This window comes from Diabrotica undecimpunctata, chromosome 5, assembly GCF_040954645.1.
Source record: "Diabrotica undecimpunctata isolate CICGRU chromosome 5, icDiaUnde3, whole genome shotgun sequence".
Taxonomy (NCBI): Eukaryota; Metazoa; Arthropoda; class Insecta; order Coleoptera; family Chrysomelidae; genus Diabrotica; species Diabrotica undecimpunctata.
In genome coordinates, this window is record NC_092807.1 from 99,235,322 (window position 1) to 99,251,888 (window position 16,567).

A 16,567-nucleotide genomic window follows, 5' to 3' on the forward strand; every position below is an offset into this window, starting at 1 on the left:
TAACATTTGTAAGACTGTTGTTACTGTCAGGAATTACGGTATCTGCCCATTTTAGTAATGCAGATCTTATTTCATTTCCACTACGAATAGTTTATTAGAACTTTTCTCTATATCAGACTGATCTTCGTTATCACAACTCAAGGCATCTCTAATAATATGCTCTTTATTTAAAACATCATTGCTTCGTGTATTATTTGATTCTGAAATTAAACAAGGCGTATAATATTGGTTGTAAAAAATTTAATAATATTGCTAGTCTAAGGTTGGTATCAAATCACTACATTATCCTTTTGAGGTTATGTTTTTTAATAATTTAAAAATAATGAGCAAAAAGGTAGCTTTCCTGTAAATGCAGTAGAAGAATTCGCAGAACTTTTTAGTAGGTACTTTAAGAATCTTTCTCCTATGAGAATTATGGTTCATTGTTCTTATTATTAGTAACAAACTACTGTAAACACACCATAAATAGCAAAAGTATTATTATTAGATCACTAACAGTCTACCTCTCATCATAGAGATATGCGCGGCGGTAATTCACATGCGTAGAGGGACAAACCATTAAGTCCACATGGTGTTTTATCCCTCTAAGTAAAAATGGACTTGGTGTTCTTTTAAAGGTCACTTGTGCTCTATTCCTTTAAATAAAGTTATAAAAGTTAATTATTAGTCTGTAAAATTGACAAAATTGAAAAAATGGACATAGTGTTGTACAGTATCCCTCCGAGGTACAGATATAAAAACCTGTGGTTTGACAATTTTATGTGAATATGGTGTTAAATTGTTTGGAACTGTAATAAAAATCTTCTCAGAATTGTTTTTAGATGTATTTAGACACCCAGGAACAAAACACCACTTAATTGGCTTCATTATCAGTGATTAAATACTTAAAGAACTGGTCACACTTCGTAAATACGTATACAAAACAAGTTGTCGATACGACTGCTGACGTCACACACCGTAGCCTCGCTGCGAGGAGCCGTTTTTCTAGCCTCCATCATAATTGAAATTAAGAATTGATTTATCTTAAGAAATATATATTTTTAAACAATTTTATATTTGCTATGTTTTTATATATGTTATAACCTATTGAATTTAACAATATTTAAAAATTAGTGAACATCCCTATTTTCAGTTTTTTATTTAAATTATAATGATCATGCTTTTTCTACAATTCTTCCACTTCGATGCATGTTTCCATCATTCACTTTTTCTTAGCCTCTTTTATTTTGTTCCTTATTAATTTATGTTTTTCTCTGTAGTTATTTGGGTTATTGTTTCTATATTTTCTTCTTTGTTCCACGATTTGCAGTATTTCTTGAGTCATCCAAGGTTTTCGGTTTTCTGTTTTCTTTTGTAGAGTTTATTTCTGTGAGGATCTTTGATTTTGCTCCACATAATGTTGACATCTAGTCCTGATGATACGTAAATGTATTTCCTACCCAAACACACACACGCACACACACACACACACATACAAACACGACATTAATTATTCAAAATTGTTCGTTCTCAAAATATAAACTCGTTCTCAAAATATAAACATTAATGTTTGTTTGTATTTTGAGAATGATTTCCGAAGTGGAAATTGAAACATCGATAAACTTATTTTAACCTTCAATTGTGACTTGTTCCCGTTAAAATAGTAAATAATTTAATGTATTGTTGCTCGTTTCCCGCCACTAGTAAAAATAATTTAACTTATTGCTTTTGAATATGATTAGAGTGATTCCAGATTAAATTGTGACTCTATACTGATGTGAAAACAGCTATTAAAATGTTCTCTTAATGTCAATTATCTCTTATTGTCGTAATGCATTAAAAATACATTTTAAGATTGTCTCATTCGAAATGGAAAAAGTGCTTTCAACTTTCTTTTAAAAGTTTTAAAAATTTAAATATCAAACTCTGATAATTCCCTTTTAAGTTTGAAAATCTAATTCCAATGACAAATATAAATATTTAATATATATCCTGGATTTTGCGAAAATTGCCGAAAGGCAAACATACTTAGTAAATCAACTGATACAAATTACAGTAGCATGTTTTTGCTTACCTGCGTAATCATGGGAATTCCCAGAAGGAACATAACTACACAAACTGCTAAAGTAAATAAATGTCTGTGTGGCCTTAGACTTTGTGACCAGTTATCCAGGATACCCGTAATAAACGATTCTACCAGACAGAACTCACTATCTATGCCCAGTAACTAAAAAAAATATTTAAGTTAATAATTATTTATTAATAATTTATTAAATATTAAAATAATTGCATATGAGGTTCAAGTTAAAGTATATCTATACATTATTTCTTTTAAGGTTGATTGTATGTCACCAGTAACCTTTCAACATCGCCACAGTACAACCAATTATTTTAAAATTTCCTAACGTTAATTTTAGAAATATTTTGATTTACCTACATACATCACATTCTCAATAAAATAAAGATTATAAAATAAATAAATGCCCAAAAATAATATGAAATATTCAAACATTACACCTGTTCACATTTAATGTACTTATATTTGTTTTAACTGGTATCTTCATTAATTCAATATTTGGAAAAAGTTGCAAAAAATGAATTTCCTAAGCTGTTAAAGCAAACACTTGAAGTCATGAATAAAGTAGCACCTAAAAATCCAGACGGAAAGAAAAGTGCTGTAAAAAGAAATTTACTTTCTGGTTTTGAAGCATGTGGCATTGCACCATTCAACCCCAATCGAGTTTTGGAAAAGCTACCACAAGACGCTATTGATCAAGCCGAGCTTAGATGCTCTCTTACTAACTTTTTGAAAGACTTGAGGTACGATTCCGGCTCTGAAAAACTTAGACGTAAAAGAAAACTGTTAGCAGCTGAACCTGGTCAAAGTGTTACAGCACCTAAACCATCAGAGGAGTCCAGTGACGATGATTCAAATGAAACCCTGGAATTAGATGACAGCAACAGTGATGTTGATATTAACAAAGATGAAGAGGAGGTTGAATACTTCTGTCCTTCATTAGAAAACATCACAAAGAGAAAATTCCTGTTAGTGAGATTTTTGTCTGGTTCTCGGAAAAAGACGGAAATTCGCTATGTCTGTTAGGTAAAAGGAGTTTTAGAAGGAGAAGAAATCGAAGTTCAAGGCCTTAAATCAGCAGGATTGGGGAAGATTTTTAAAATAATTGAAAATGACATATCCACTGTTCCCTTTAAGAAAGAAGTTGCCTTACTACCAGATCTGACACTTTCTGATAGGATACAAAAATATCATTTTCGCAGAGAAATTAATATAAAAGAATGTTAAACATGGGTAATATGACCTATATTGAAAACTGTCTTATTCCAAGTATTAGTCATGGATTCTAATGAGCTGGTGTTTTTTTACATAAGTACATTTTTTTGACCACTACGTAATCACTGAAAAAAAATAATATTGTAGGGTTTTTCTCTTGTTGGCTAGGGTTTAATAATTATAGGCCACGGGTCGATTCGAATTAAAACAAACACTTTATTGTTTAGCTCGTAAATTACAGGAATGAATATACAACTAGCGTAAACAGAAACTATAACTTGAAATAGGACCGCGGCTTAATAGAAAAAATATGAATACGGGAATACGGCTTTCGTCGTACGTCGTCTAGAGCAGTGGTTTCCAAACTTTTAATCTCGCGTACGACACACGAAATTATAAATTAGTAGCGTACCACTGAACTGTGGTAATCTTCAAAAAACCTTGAAAATGGTAAAGTAATAAAAACTGCAACAACTATTTATGACATTATTATTTATTAATTATAGAAAAAAATACAATATACTCAGTGCGAAAAATGATGCTGCATGTTCGAGACAAGAGAGGAAATATCTGGCTCAGTTGTACTTAATTTCAGGCGCAAATTAGTGTCTAGGTTAAGCTTGTTACGATATTTATTTTTTATTATCAACATAGCAGAAAATCCGCTCTCACAGAGATATATGGTTGTAAATGAAATTAGAAACAGTAATGATTTTCTGGACAGCGATGGATATTCATTTTTAACTTTTAGCCAAAATTCACACAGCTTTTCTTTGTTGAATTCCACTTGCAAAGCTACATCGCAAGATAACTCTATCAGAGATTCCTTTTCATTTACACTTAAATTTTCAAGAACACTATCCAGATCCGAAACGAATGGGTTCCTTATCCAATTGAACTCCGAATAATCTTCTTTAAAATATTCTTCAAATATTTCAACGATCATTTGGCTGTGATTTTTGATGTTACTGATTACAATTTCACTCACTGTAAGTTCATTTTCAGTTATAAAATTTTCTAAATTAGGAAAAGATGCTAGGTTTTCATTCGACACGCTCTTTTCAATCATTTGATAAATGCTTTTATTTTGTCATTTACTGAAAATCTATTTGTAGATCTACCTTGCAAACTTAGATTTAAATCGTTGATGCGATTGAAAATGTCTGATAAGTAAGCCAATGATATAAGCCAGTGTTCGTCTGTCAGTCGATTGCGTAATTCAAAATCAGTCTCCATCAGGAACAGCTGCACCTCAGAACGTAACTGGAATAATCTGTTCAGCATTTTGCCTCGCGAAAGCCATCTAACCTCTGTATGTAGCAGCAACTGAATATAGTTACTGCCCATTTCGGAACACAAGTTTGAAAATAAACGAGAGTTAAGTGCCCGAGATTTAATAAAATTTACCACCTTGATTGCATCTTGGAGAACATTTTTAAATTGTTCGGGCATTCGTTTTACTGCTAACGCTTGTCTGTGTATACTGCAGTGCATAAAAGTACAATTCTTAGCAACAGATTTTACTTTTGTGGCTACACCTCCGAATCTACCTGTCATAGCTCGAGCGCCATCAGAGCAGAAGCCAACGCAATTCATCCAGTCAAGTCCATTTTTAGCAAAGAATTCATCCAGTTTGTTGAAAATTTCATCCGCTGTAGTTCGTGTTGATAACGGCTCACAGAATAAATAATCTTCCTTAATTGTTTTATTTTCATGTATATACCGCACGTAAACCATAAGTTGAGCATAGTTCGTTACATCTGTACTCTCATCAAGTTGTATCGAAAAGAAATCGCTACTTTTTACATGATTGATGACTTTATTTTTAACATTTGATGCCAAACTGTCGATCCTACGTTGAACGGTATTATAATAGTAATAAATAATAGTAATAGTAATATCAGTTCTAGCTTTTTAGCTGACGCCTCACCCAACATACAGGTAACCATATCTTTTGCTGTAGGTAACAACAACTCTTCGCCAATTGTGTGAGCTTTTCCTGACTTTGCAATTCTTAGGCTAACTAAGAATGATGCCTCTACTGATTTTTCGGTACTACCAGTAAATGAAGACATGACTTTCTTAGTGCTTTTTATTTCTGTTAATTTTCGGGTGAAAAAATCCTTCGGTTTGCTTACTAATGTAGAATGTTTTGTGTTAAAATGACGATTCAGTAATGATGGTTTCATACTTTGATTTGATAAAATTTCAAAGCAGATGGCACACTGAGGGCGTGGCTCATTATTTACATCCGTCACCGTAAATCCAATATTTATGTATTCTGGGTCATATTTTCTAGTAATTTTTCGAATTTTAGTAGGTATTTTATTTTCTTGAATTACCGCACAATCTGGCTCCGAAGTGGAACTAGATGGTAAATAATTTTTAACATCATCTTGAATCACTGCACAATTTAATTCTTGAGATGAACTTGGTGGTACATTATTTTGAGCACAAGGTCTTTTTACACTACTAAGCCACTTATCCATGTTAATTCAAATATATTAAACTTGACTTAAAACAAATTAGATAGGTAATTTGACGAATGCTAGCTGTTTGGACGTGCGTGCGGACGCTCGATAGCTTTGTCACTGTTTGACTCGCGTCGCGGGCGCCGAAAGATGCGCTGGCCAGCAAAATAGGCGAAGCTTAATGCAAACTAGACGCGACGGCGTCCCCACGCGTCGTGGGGTTATTAACTCAGTAATATTTACCGTGTATGTCCTATGGCTGCTTGCGTACCACCTTAATAATCGTCGCGTTCCACTGGTGGTACGCGTACCACAGTTAGGGAATCGCTGGTCTAGAGATAAGATGCTGTCATATGCATATTAACTCTTCATCTTGAGTGCTCTACTTACACTGTACTCGATCGTCGACCCCCCCTTCGACCTATTATCTACAGCGTTTTATGTTTATTTAGCAATCCTACTTAACTCTGGCCTTCGGCTCGCGGTTCGTGATAAATGGAAGTTATTGGTAACGGAAATAATATTTTGTAATAAGTTTATTTAATGACGAATGCAATCCTACAATATAAATCTACTTACCAATAACATAAAGAAGAATATAACGGCCCAAAACGAAGAACCTGGTAATCGTAAAACAACTTGGGGATATGTAATAAAAACAAGACCAGGCCCACTATTGACCACACTTCCTACTTCTGTATTCTGCTCCAGTGCTAAATGCCCCAAAATGGAAAAAGTTACTATGCCAGCTATCACAGACGTTAATGTGTTGACTACACACGTTATCACAGCATCTCTGAAACAAAATTATATTTATAAAGTTTTTGTCAGAAATATACCATGTATAGTATTTTTCATATAAAAATGCGTGCACGTCATTCAAGATTTACGACGTCAGAACCCCACAGCATTGCCAAACATCATAATAGTTAGTAAGTGAGGAATTTTTAAAATGTCAACTATTTGTCAAACTATTATATAACAGTAAATCTACTTAGTTTTAAGACTACTGCAACACACTAAAATACATAAGAAAACATTTTAATACAAAATTATATATTCTAAATTTTAAACCTCTATTTAGAGCATTAATAGTAAGAACGTAAAGCCATTATTTCTTGTTCAAAATAATATATCTTATATGAAAGCTTATCAGCTTTCTACAGACTATTTAATTGTTTTGGCATAGCACAATCACAACACACAACAATAATTGGTTTTTAAAGCTATTAATCTAAATTTAATGTGTATTTATAAATACAATTTATTAATATATAATATATTATGATCAAATTGTGTAAGAAATCAAAACATAAACAAAATTCCTACTCTAAAAAAGCGGTAACACTTTAAACAATTTTGCCACAAGCTGAACTATCAAAAAATTTGCAGTATAAAAATGTAAAAATTTCCCATATCAGTTGCGTACAATTGTCTAATATATTTAATTAAAATTATTATCTTATGGAATATTAGACTTAAAGAGTTATTTCATAAAATTTATATTATTAATAATAACAAATGTTTTTGGTTATTTAATCAATATAATTCTAAAATTTCCAATATATTGATGATTACATTTTTCTGATTATTATACCATGTTGATGCCTATGAAAGATCGAGCATTTCCGTATGGGATTGGTATTATTAGCTGTGTTAGGAAAATGTGAACTCTAAGGTTGACGTTCTGGAAATTTTAAATATAAGTGACGTCACTTTTTATAAATTGTGACGTGCACGCATATTTATATGAAAAATATTATAATTAGAGACAAGCATACAGATTTATTTATATTTTTGATAAGAACCTTTATCTTTAATACGTTTTATTTTTTGTCGATTGCTCATTATTTTTAATGCGGATATTAACGAAAGAGCCCTGCTGAATATAACAGAGTAAATTAAATTGGGTACACGCCAAGTGAGTAGGTACAGAGCAAATGAGCGTTAAAATATAAATGCCAATTCAGTCCCGACTGCTTCGATAAACTAACTAAAACAGGCAATTGAAGAGTTTTATTTATAGTTAAAAACAAACTAAATGAACATTCTTTGAAACAAATCGGTAAACTATAGTTAAGTATCAGAATTGTAGGCACTAAATTCCAGGACATGGTGATGTTTATTCTGAGTTATTGTTGGTCTTCCAGTGGCGTACAATTTTTTTTTTTTGTAAGAGTTAGAGATAGCGCTGCTGGTGTTGGAGAATTTTTACAAATTATAAGTACCACTATTCTCTCCTTAGCGTACGCGCTATCTCAGAGTGAGATGTAGCTCAAAATTGTCTTTTTAATTATATACTTACCTTTTATAAAGGATTTTTAAATAAAACTTTTTAGAAACATGTATTCCCCAGCTCTATGTACAACTCGTGCACTGAGGACACGAAAACAATTTGCGAATATATCAGTAATCTGTATCTGTTATGATAAATTAATTATTTTTTATTCTTTTTCAACTTTTGATTTGATATTTGGGTGACTGTTATTCATTAAATTCAAAGTTTTATCGAACTGTCCGTCTGAACATTATAATATATAGGTACTAGATTATCGTTCCAAGTATCTGTACAATACAGAAAGTTTCTTCCATGAAAACTTCTGCTAACAAAATACTGAGTGGTTTACCCATTAATAAGCATTCTCTATAGTCGAACAATTTTCATTTAAAGGTTAATCTACAAATTGAACTAAACGGTAGCGGCAACCATCTAAAATCTCAAAAGTAAATTCTTACCGGGGTCATTTTTATTGTGTATGCTTCGCCCATGTAAATAAGTAAAAAAGTAAGAGTCTCATAAAATTTGCCCCTGTAACAATATAAATTGGTACGATTCACGAGTGTATAGTGAGACAAGTTCATTTAATTGTTTAAAACATCGGTAAACTTATTAATATTTTGCTGGTCTATATATATTTACGTTCTTAGAAAAAAATGCGAATGAGAGAAATTTGATATTTTAGTTTATTCGTTATACATTAAATATGTGCTTAGGCGTAGTGTGCTCTATTTCTTGGGAATATATTTATTAAATAGACTTTATTACTTACTTTAAAATAGTTTTGAGGTAAGTAAAGTAAATTTTAAGTTTATTCTTTATATAGTATTAACCCATTAACGGCCGCTCAATATACAAGGAGAAATTAGACAATTAATTTATTAGAGTGAAATAAAAACGCATAAATTAAGACTAATTTACAACCAAAAAGATTTTTTTCTTATTTTCAAGTAAAACAGTACAATAATTAATTAAGGAACATATTGTATCTTAAATGTAAATTAAATTTTAAGGTGAAAATTTTCGAAACATTCGAGGTGTAGTTGCATTCTACACCTTTTACATAAATAAATCGTATTACTTTTGCATATCCTACAGTCTTGCACTATCGTCTCTTTTTATAATGTGGCCAATATTGTCGAATTTGGTTTCATCTGGTAAAGCAAATTTAGATTGACGTCCATGTACTAAGTTTGACACTGATGTAGCGGTTTCTTCACTATTATAAATTATAAATATAAATCTATGTCGGCTCGTGCTTTCTCTTATAATGTGCACTTCTTTATCCTCATCCTTTAACCAATGTATATCAACCTGAAGCAGAGTGTGGACGAAATAATATACATATGCTATTTTTTTTTAATCTATGTTATTCATTTCAAAATCGTGACGGTTACTCTGCGATGCATAAATATTTGTAAAATATAGAATGCTCTCAATTACTTTTTTATCAAAAAAGAGTGAAAAAACTTCAATAAATGACTTGCCTCCATGGTTAGCTTTTATATTGTCTAAATATCAATCAAACTTATGTTGAATTATTACTGAGCACGAAGGAGTATCTGTTGTTACAAGGGAATATCATAATCAGAATCGTCAGAATTCCCAATCACTTGTATTTCATATGTACCTGCAATATCCGATTTTATTGATTCTTCACAAATAATATTATTATCAATGTCTTCTACATCAGAAACTTTCTAATCTAATCTTGGCGACAAATAAACCACATTAAGTGAGTCACTATCTTCACAATCTGAGTTTTCTTCTAACAAAGCTATTAACTCTCTAGTAGTTAGTCCAATCTTTATTTTATATTTCGAGAATTTACTGAAATAAACAAATGCACTACTATATACACGTATTCACGTGATAATAGTTTAGCTTACTTTATTTTAATTTATATGAACTTCATACTATATTTTTATATTTATAAAAACAAATAAACACAAGGAAACTTTCAAATTAAGAAAAACAAATATAACGGTTACAGCAATTCTATAAATAGAGAATGATGTGTAATGACAAAATCGTATGTTAAAATTTCAGATTGTTTAGTCTAATGAAAAAATAAGTATTTTCCAAAGTTTCAGATTTTATACTTTAATTTGTTAAGACAACTATAAGATACCTGTCAAAAGACACATGATAATTTAATAATTATATCGGTCTTAGATTTAATTTTTACGTAATTACTTATGTGTTTAAATAAATAATTAAAAATATTTTTGGTACGCCTCTGCAAAATTGATAAGTGGAATATGATTTCGTTGAAAGGATATCGTTAACGGCATCGTTAAGCGCGATGTTGCCAAGTAATCACCTTCAATTAAAAATTGTTTTAGTATACCTCTATATAGTTGATTATTGAATTAAAAGTGGTTTTAAATTCAATTTAAACCAACCCTATCAAGCTTACTTATTGGATTTCCATTTAAATTGCTAAAGCAATTTAATGCCGATTATAGATAAAATAAATGACAGGACTTGGTCAATTTATTAGATCAAAGATAAATAAATCGAAAAAGTATTTTTAATAGAGACAAATAAAGATAATTATCAAGTTTTATATAGATGATAGAACAATAATGCGAACAGGATTGTATTTTCTGGATAATGATGAAAAATAATGAATAAAAAATATTTATTTATTGAACTATGCAGCCAATTATTCCATAACAGCTCATTGAATCGGCGAGTTTATTAGCGAAATAAAGAAAAACTTGTAGCGTAACAATAGGTCAAAACAATATTTGTTATCCAACTAAAATAATTTACTTCATTATGAGTAAATTAGAGATGGCGCGATATTAGTGTAATGAAGTTGTAATGTAATATTAGTATTACATTATAATTATAAGTAAAATATAACAAAAAAATATTACATTCAATAGGAGTAATAAAATATATATATACACATATATATATATATATATATATATATATATATATATATATATATATATATAAATATATATATATATATATATATATATATATTATATAATATATATATATATATATATATATATATATATATATATATATATATATATATATCATGGATTGATTACTTATGCATTGCAAAAAAAAAATCAGGCAGCTGGTCGCTGCATTCCCGTTCCCAGTCTTCGCCTTCAAGTTGTCAGATCTTGGGCCAGATGTTCTTCTAAATCATGAGCCCTTATAGAACGATTTATTTCCTTGGTTCATGACTTACGGGGTCAGCCTCTTTTATTTCGTCCAAGGGGTGTTACCAGGAGAATACTCGTTTCGGCCAGATTGATTTCTCCATCCTAAGTAAATGACTGAACGCTTAACAATTGTATCTGATGCTAAAATTCTGTTTCTGTTTCTTCGTTGTGAGTCTGATCTATTCTAGAAATTCTGGTAGATCATCGTAGGTAATCTATTCCGATTGCTTTAGGTTGTCTTTTATCGTCTGGTCGCAGCATTTCTGTTCCCAATCTCTATCTCCAAGTTGTCCGATCTTATATCAGGTCTTCTTCTAAATAGCCCTTATAGTACAATTAATTTTCTCGCCTCATGACTTATGGAGCCAGCCAATTTTATTTCTTCCAAGAGATTACCAGACGAATACTCATTTCGTCCAGCTCGATTTCTTCATCTTAAGTAAATGATCAAATTTTTTTTCTCGATACGCTTAACTAATGTATCTGGTGATAACATGATGTTTCTGATCTCTTTGTGGTAAATCTGATCTTTTCTAGAAATTCTGGCAGTTCATTGTAGGTAGTTTATTTCGATTGCTGTAAGTCGTCTTTTACCTTCTTCCTTCATTGTCCAAACTTCACAGCCATATGTACTAACTAAATCTACAATGGTTGCACCAATAACCTTTTTGTTGCTTATGTTATTATCCCAACAAATAGAATTAAGTGTACCTATAATCTTTCGTGCTTCTTTAAGTCTGAATGTCGTATTTTAGCTACCTATACCTTCCCCACCAACTACGACACCCAGGTACTTACAGTTTTCCACTTATGTTTTACTTGTGTTTTACCATTAACAAAAACCATAGACTTTGCACCAGAGTTTATTACTAAATATTTTCTTTTATCCAAACTAACTTCTAGACTACATTTGATATATTCTCTATGCAATCTTCTCAACATAAATTCTCGGTCAGCATGGCCTGGTCGTCTGCAAAACTCAAGGTGAAGAGATGGACATTATTAATGGGTATACCCATTCCTTTACAGGATTGTGTACAATTTATCAGGGCTATTTCTACATAAACTACATAAAATTAAAACAAAGTGTCAGACAATAATGTTTACTCTCTCCACAATTATTTCACTATATTTTCTGGGTTTGGTGATTAAGAGTTAGTTGTCGGAATGTTAGGGCATATTCAAATTTTCTGAGTAGATCCAGGTAGTGCGTGAGTTTGAGTCTCTGATTTACATTCTTTGGTCCAGAATGAAATATAGGATTTCGTTTAGACCGCGTCGAATGTGCCAATTATAAATTAAAAATGTGGTCAATCTTTCGTAGATTTCTATCTTAGGGGCAATAGATGTGATATCATTTTTCGAATGAGCTTAATACTTATCCCAGTTTGTGTACGAAAATATTCTGGTTGTCAATATTTCGATTCGTGAAAAAATTACTACTTTAAACACTTTTTACATAAATTAATATTATTGTGTTTCGAAAAAGACCTGTGAAATGCATTTCATAATTTTTCATTTTCTTTTGTTAATTAGCACGAGCTGCTCACACTAGAAAAAATTCAAAATAAACGACACAGCTACAAACATTCTCCCAATGCAACTGTAATATCTTCACCATTCATACGTGTTTCATGTCATCGCTCTGTTTTTCTACATGCCTCGGAATTTTCCTCCACATTTTATTTAGATTTATAGTCTTTTCATTACCAAGCAACGGCAGTGCCTCGTTTAAAGTATATACAATTTAACAAGACACGCTGAGAGGAGAAAAATAAATACCATTCATCATTATTAGTTTTTTAATAAAAGAGTTAGGTGGAAAGCGTAGGAAGACCAATTTAAAATAAAGTTTAATACAAATGAAGAGGAAAATTGCTTTTTGTTTTCCCGTTAACTAGTTAAAAAGAAAAAAAGAGCCAGAAATACAAATATTTTATTATTATAGTACATTTCACGAATTTTTGACTTTTTGGATTACAAATGAAAGCTTTGATTGTAACCATTCGCTGTGCTGAAAAATTTAATATAAATTTAATAATTCTTTTATTACAGTTAAATCCATAGATCTTTATATCCGTGCGTTTAATTTAAATTTGTGATGTTTCTGGTTTTTTACTTGTGGCTGTCAGTTTGTTGGATTTTTTGCTGTTAATGTCCTGTTTTTGCATTTAGAAATTATTTATATTACACAAACAGTTGCGTTGCAATTTTATATTGGAGTTTAAAATGTTATGGTAAAGTTGACACCATCTATCTATCGTCTATCGTATAACTTCCAAACCATATTTTACCACCTTTCGTCCATACAAATTAATATACGTATTTAATGTATTTTTTACCAACGCGCTATCTCAGAGTTAACCAAATAATGCTTCAAATATAATGTGCAAAATAATTTTGCATTACGTTCCGCTAATGAACTTGCTTTTTTGTCCTTAAAAGTAGAAAAAAGTTTCAATTATATTGCTTGATATTTCATCTAAATATAATAGTCTAACAACTAACTGTGCTAATACCCAAGTATCAATTTTCAAGTTTTAACCCATTCATGCCCTGCGTTGTTTTCGGTTGACATAGCGTCATCTTTTGGACATGACATGACTTATTCGGGCAGTCAAGGTTCAAATTTATTTTACAACAGTTTCCTATGTATGTTTTAATTGGAATTGGTCGCAAAACGTAGGTTTCCTAACAGATGGCGTATTGAAAGTGGTAAATTAATTTTGACTTCTGTAAACACGTGTTTTTAGTTAGTAGTAAGTCGTTTGTATATAAATTAACTGGATAAATCTTTGGTTTTTGATAGCAACATATTGTTAAATTATTGAAGAGGATATACCTATCAAGTAAGTGCTATTATTTTATCTGTGCTAGTTGGTACAACTGCCCAATTATCAGTGTTGCGTTTTCGCAACACTGGGCACAAGTGGAAATAAGATAAATCAACTTGGCTCGACCAGTTTCCGTCGTAATAGTAATAATAGTCGTCTTAAAAAAATTTTTTACGAATCAAGAGCACATAAAATTATGTCCATGCTGGAAGAATCGGATCTTATGGAGTCGGCTTTCAGTACAGATGTTTTCTTAGCACTTCGTGACCCCACTGAATTGACTGATGAAGATATTGGAGATGAAAACTGTAGAGGAACATTCGATAACCTAAACAAAAATATGTTGGATGCGGAATCAGAAGCTGTAATTCGTCAAGAAGAAGAAAGAAGGATCGACGAAGAAAATATAAATCTATATGAAAAAGAGGCCGATCTTTAAAGTGTGACACAAATTCAGAAAGAAGAAGATACGCAAGAGATTGAGATGGAAACAGAAATAGAGACACAAAATGAAGAAAATCAAGTTATTCAAGTGGCATCTACTAAGATTCGTGCAAAAAGTGTAACTCTCCTACCACAGAAACGGATTCAGGGAGATTTACAAGATGAAAATTCCCTTTATTTGGATATTGAAAATAAAAAACTCAATGGAACACTTACACTCCTTCATTTTATTCACGACCACTCACACCTTTACAGATCTTTGATTTTTTTTTCAATGAAGAGCTTTTAACAAATATTTTAAAGGAGACAGTTCGTTATGCTCTTTAAAAAGGTACTACTTTAGAATTTGAAGTAGACAAGTTAAAAGCCTTTATAGGGATTTTACTAGTTAGTGGGTACAGCACGAATCCAAGAAGACGCATATACTGGGAAGAATCTGATGACGTTAAAGTTATACTGATTTTAAGTAATATGCGTCGTAACCGATTTGAAACCATTATAAGATTCCTCCATTTTATAGATAACCTAAACATAAATCGTTCCGACAAAACATACAAAATTTCTCCGTACCTTGAAAGCCTCCGTAAATCATTTACACTGTATGGGAAACCGCATCTAGCGTGGACGAGGCCATGATACCATACTATGGGTGTCATGGTATGAAACAACACATAAAAGGCAAGCCCATATGCTCTGGGTATAAATTGTGGTGTTGGAATCAGAAATCTGGTTACCTCATAGATTTCAATATTTATCAAGGAGCCAAGGGAAAACCCAATGAATACAAAAAAGAATTTGGCCTTGGAAGTGGAATAATATTGCAGGTTGCTCAACTTATTCCTAAAATACAATGCGATAGGGTTATGCTTTATTGCTTATATTCTGATAATTATTTCACCTCTACGAAACTAATTGATTCTTTAACATCGAAGGGAATAGGTTACGTTCGAACCATACGATCCAATAGAATAGAAAAGTGTCCATTCAGTACGTTCAAAAGATCTATACGTGGAATTTAAGAAAATTGGTACGAAGAGAAAAATAAGATGATTTTATGTAGGTGGAATGACAACAGTATAGTTACTTTGGCATCGAATTACCATAAAACGACGCCAGTTTATCAAGCGAACAGATACTCCGTTGCCCAAAGCAAAAAAATCAAAGTAACACAACCTCTTATTCGGGCTTATAACGAAAATATGGGAGGAACTGATCGGATGGATCAAAATATTGCCTATTGCAGAACAAATATAAGATCCAAGAAATAGTAATGGCCTTTATTTATCTGGGGTCTTGATGTCTCCATACAAAATGCTTGGTTAATTTACCGTAGAATGAGACAAATTATCCCTGAACAACCCGAAATGGATTTGCTGCAGTTTCGTTAAAATATAGCCAAAGCCTCGTTGACGATATTCGGAACTCCTCCAAGAAGACCTGGTCAATCTCAATCTTCCATAAACAACATTACACAAGTGGTTTGATTCGATAAAATTTGCCATCTTATCTCTACCCAAGAAAAACGAACCCGATGCGTCCTTTGTCACTCTTCTTCTTCTTCTTGTGCCACTCCTATCGGAGATTGGAAATCATCAAGGCTATCCTGACCTTGTTTTCAGCTGACCTAAAGAGTTCATTAGTGGTACAGCCAAACCACTCTCCCAAATTACGCAACCATGACATTCTTCTACGGCCTGGATTCCGTTTTCCTTCTATTTTTCCTTGCATTATATTTTGAAGTAATATTTTGACATTCAACAACCAATAAAAAATGTATTAAATGTGAGGTTGCATTCCATGAAAAATGTTTTATTAAATTTCATAACAATAAGCAATAATTGTTTTATATTCAGTTTATTTAAAACTCTTTTATATGATTTAATAAAATACTCCAAACAACGTATTATTAAAAAATTTTTTACATCCTAACTGCCCAGTGTCGCGTTTCCGCAATAGCCAATTGTCAAAAAAGAAGAAGTTTTTCATTTTTGTTTATTTCAACATATTTTTGTTAATTTTGTGACTTTTAGAACATAAATTTTTCAGTAAATTTAAAAAAATAAGCATAAATAGTT

At 31.5% G+C, this 16,567-nt stretch overlaps 1 protein-coding gene across 4 annotated transcripts in view; it reads right to left on the reverse strand.

The window, feature by feature from the left end:
* LOC140441542 (sodium- and chloride-dependent GABA transporter 1-like) overlaps positions 1-16,567 on the reverse strand; it is a 127,521-nt gene that overhangs the window by 25,935 nt on the left and 85,019 nt on the right. For all 4 annotated transcript variants that reach the window (XM_072532329.1, XM_072532331.1, XM_072532328.1 and 1 more), the window contains 2 exons: positions 6,322-6,538; positions 2,054-2,206 (listed from right to left, as the gene is read on the reverse strand). In XM_072532329.1, coding sequence (XP_072388430.1) covers positions 2,054-2,206; positions 6,322-6,538 — 370 coding nt within the window. The remainder of the gene's footprint in view (positions 1-2,053; positions 2,207-6,321; positions 6,539-16,567) is intronic.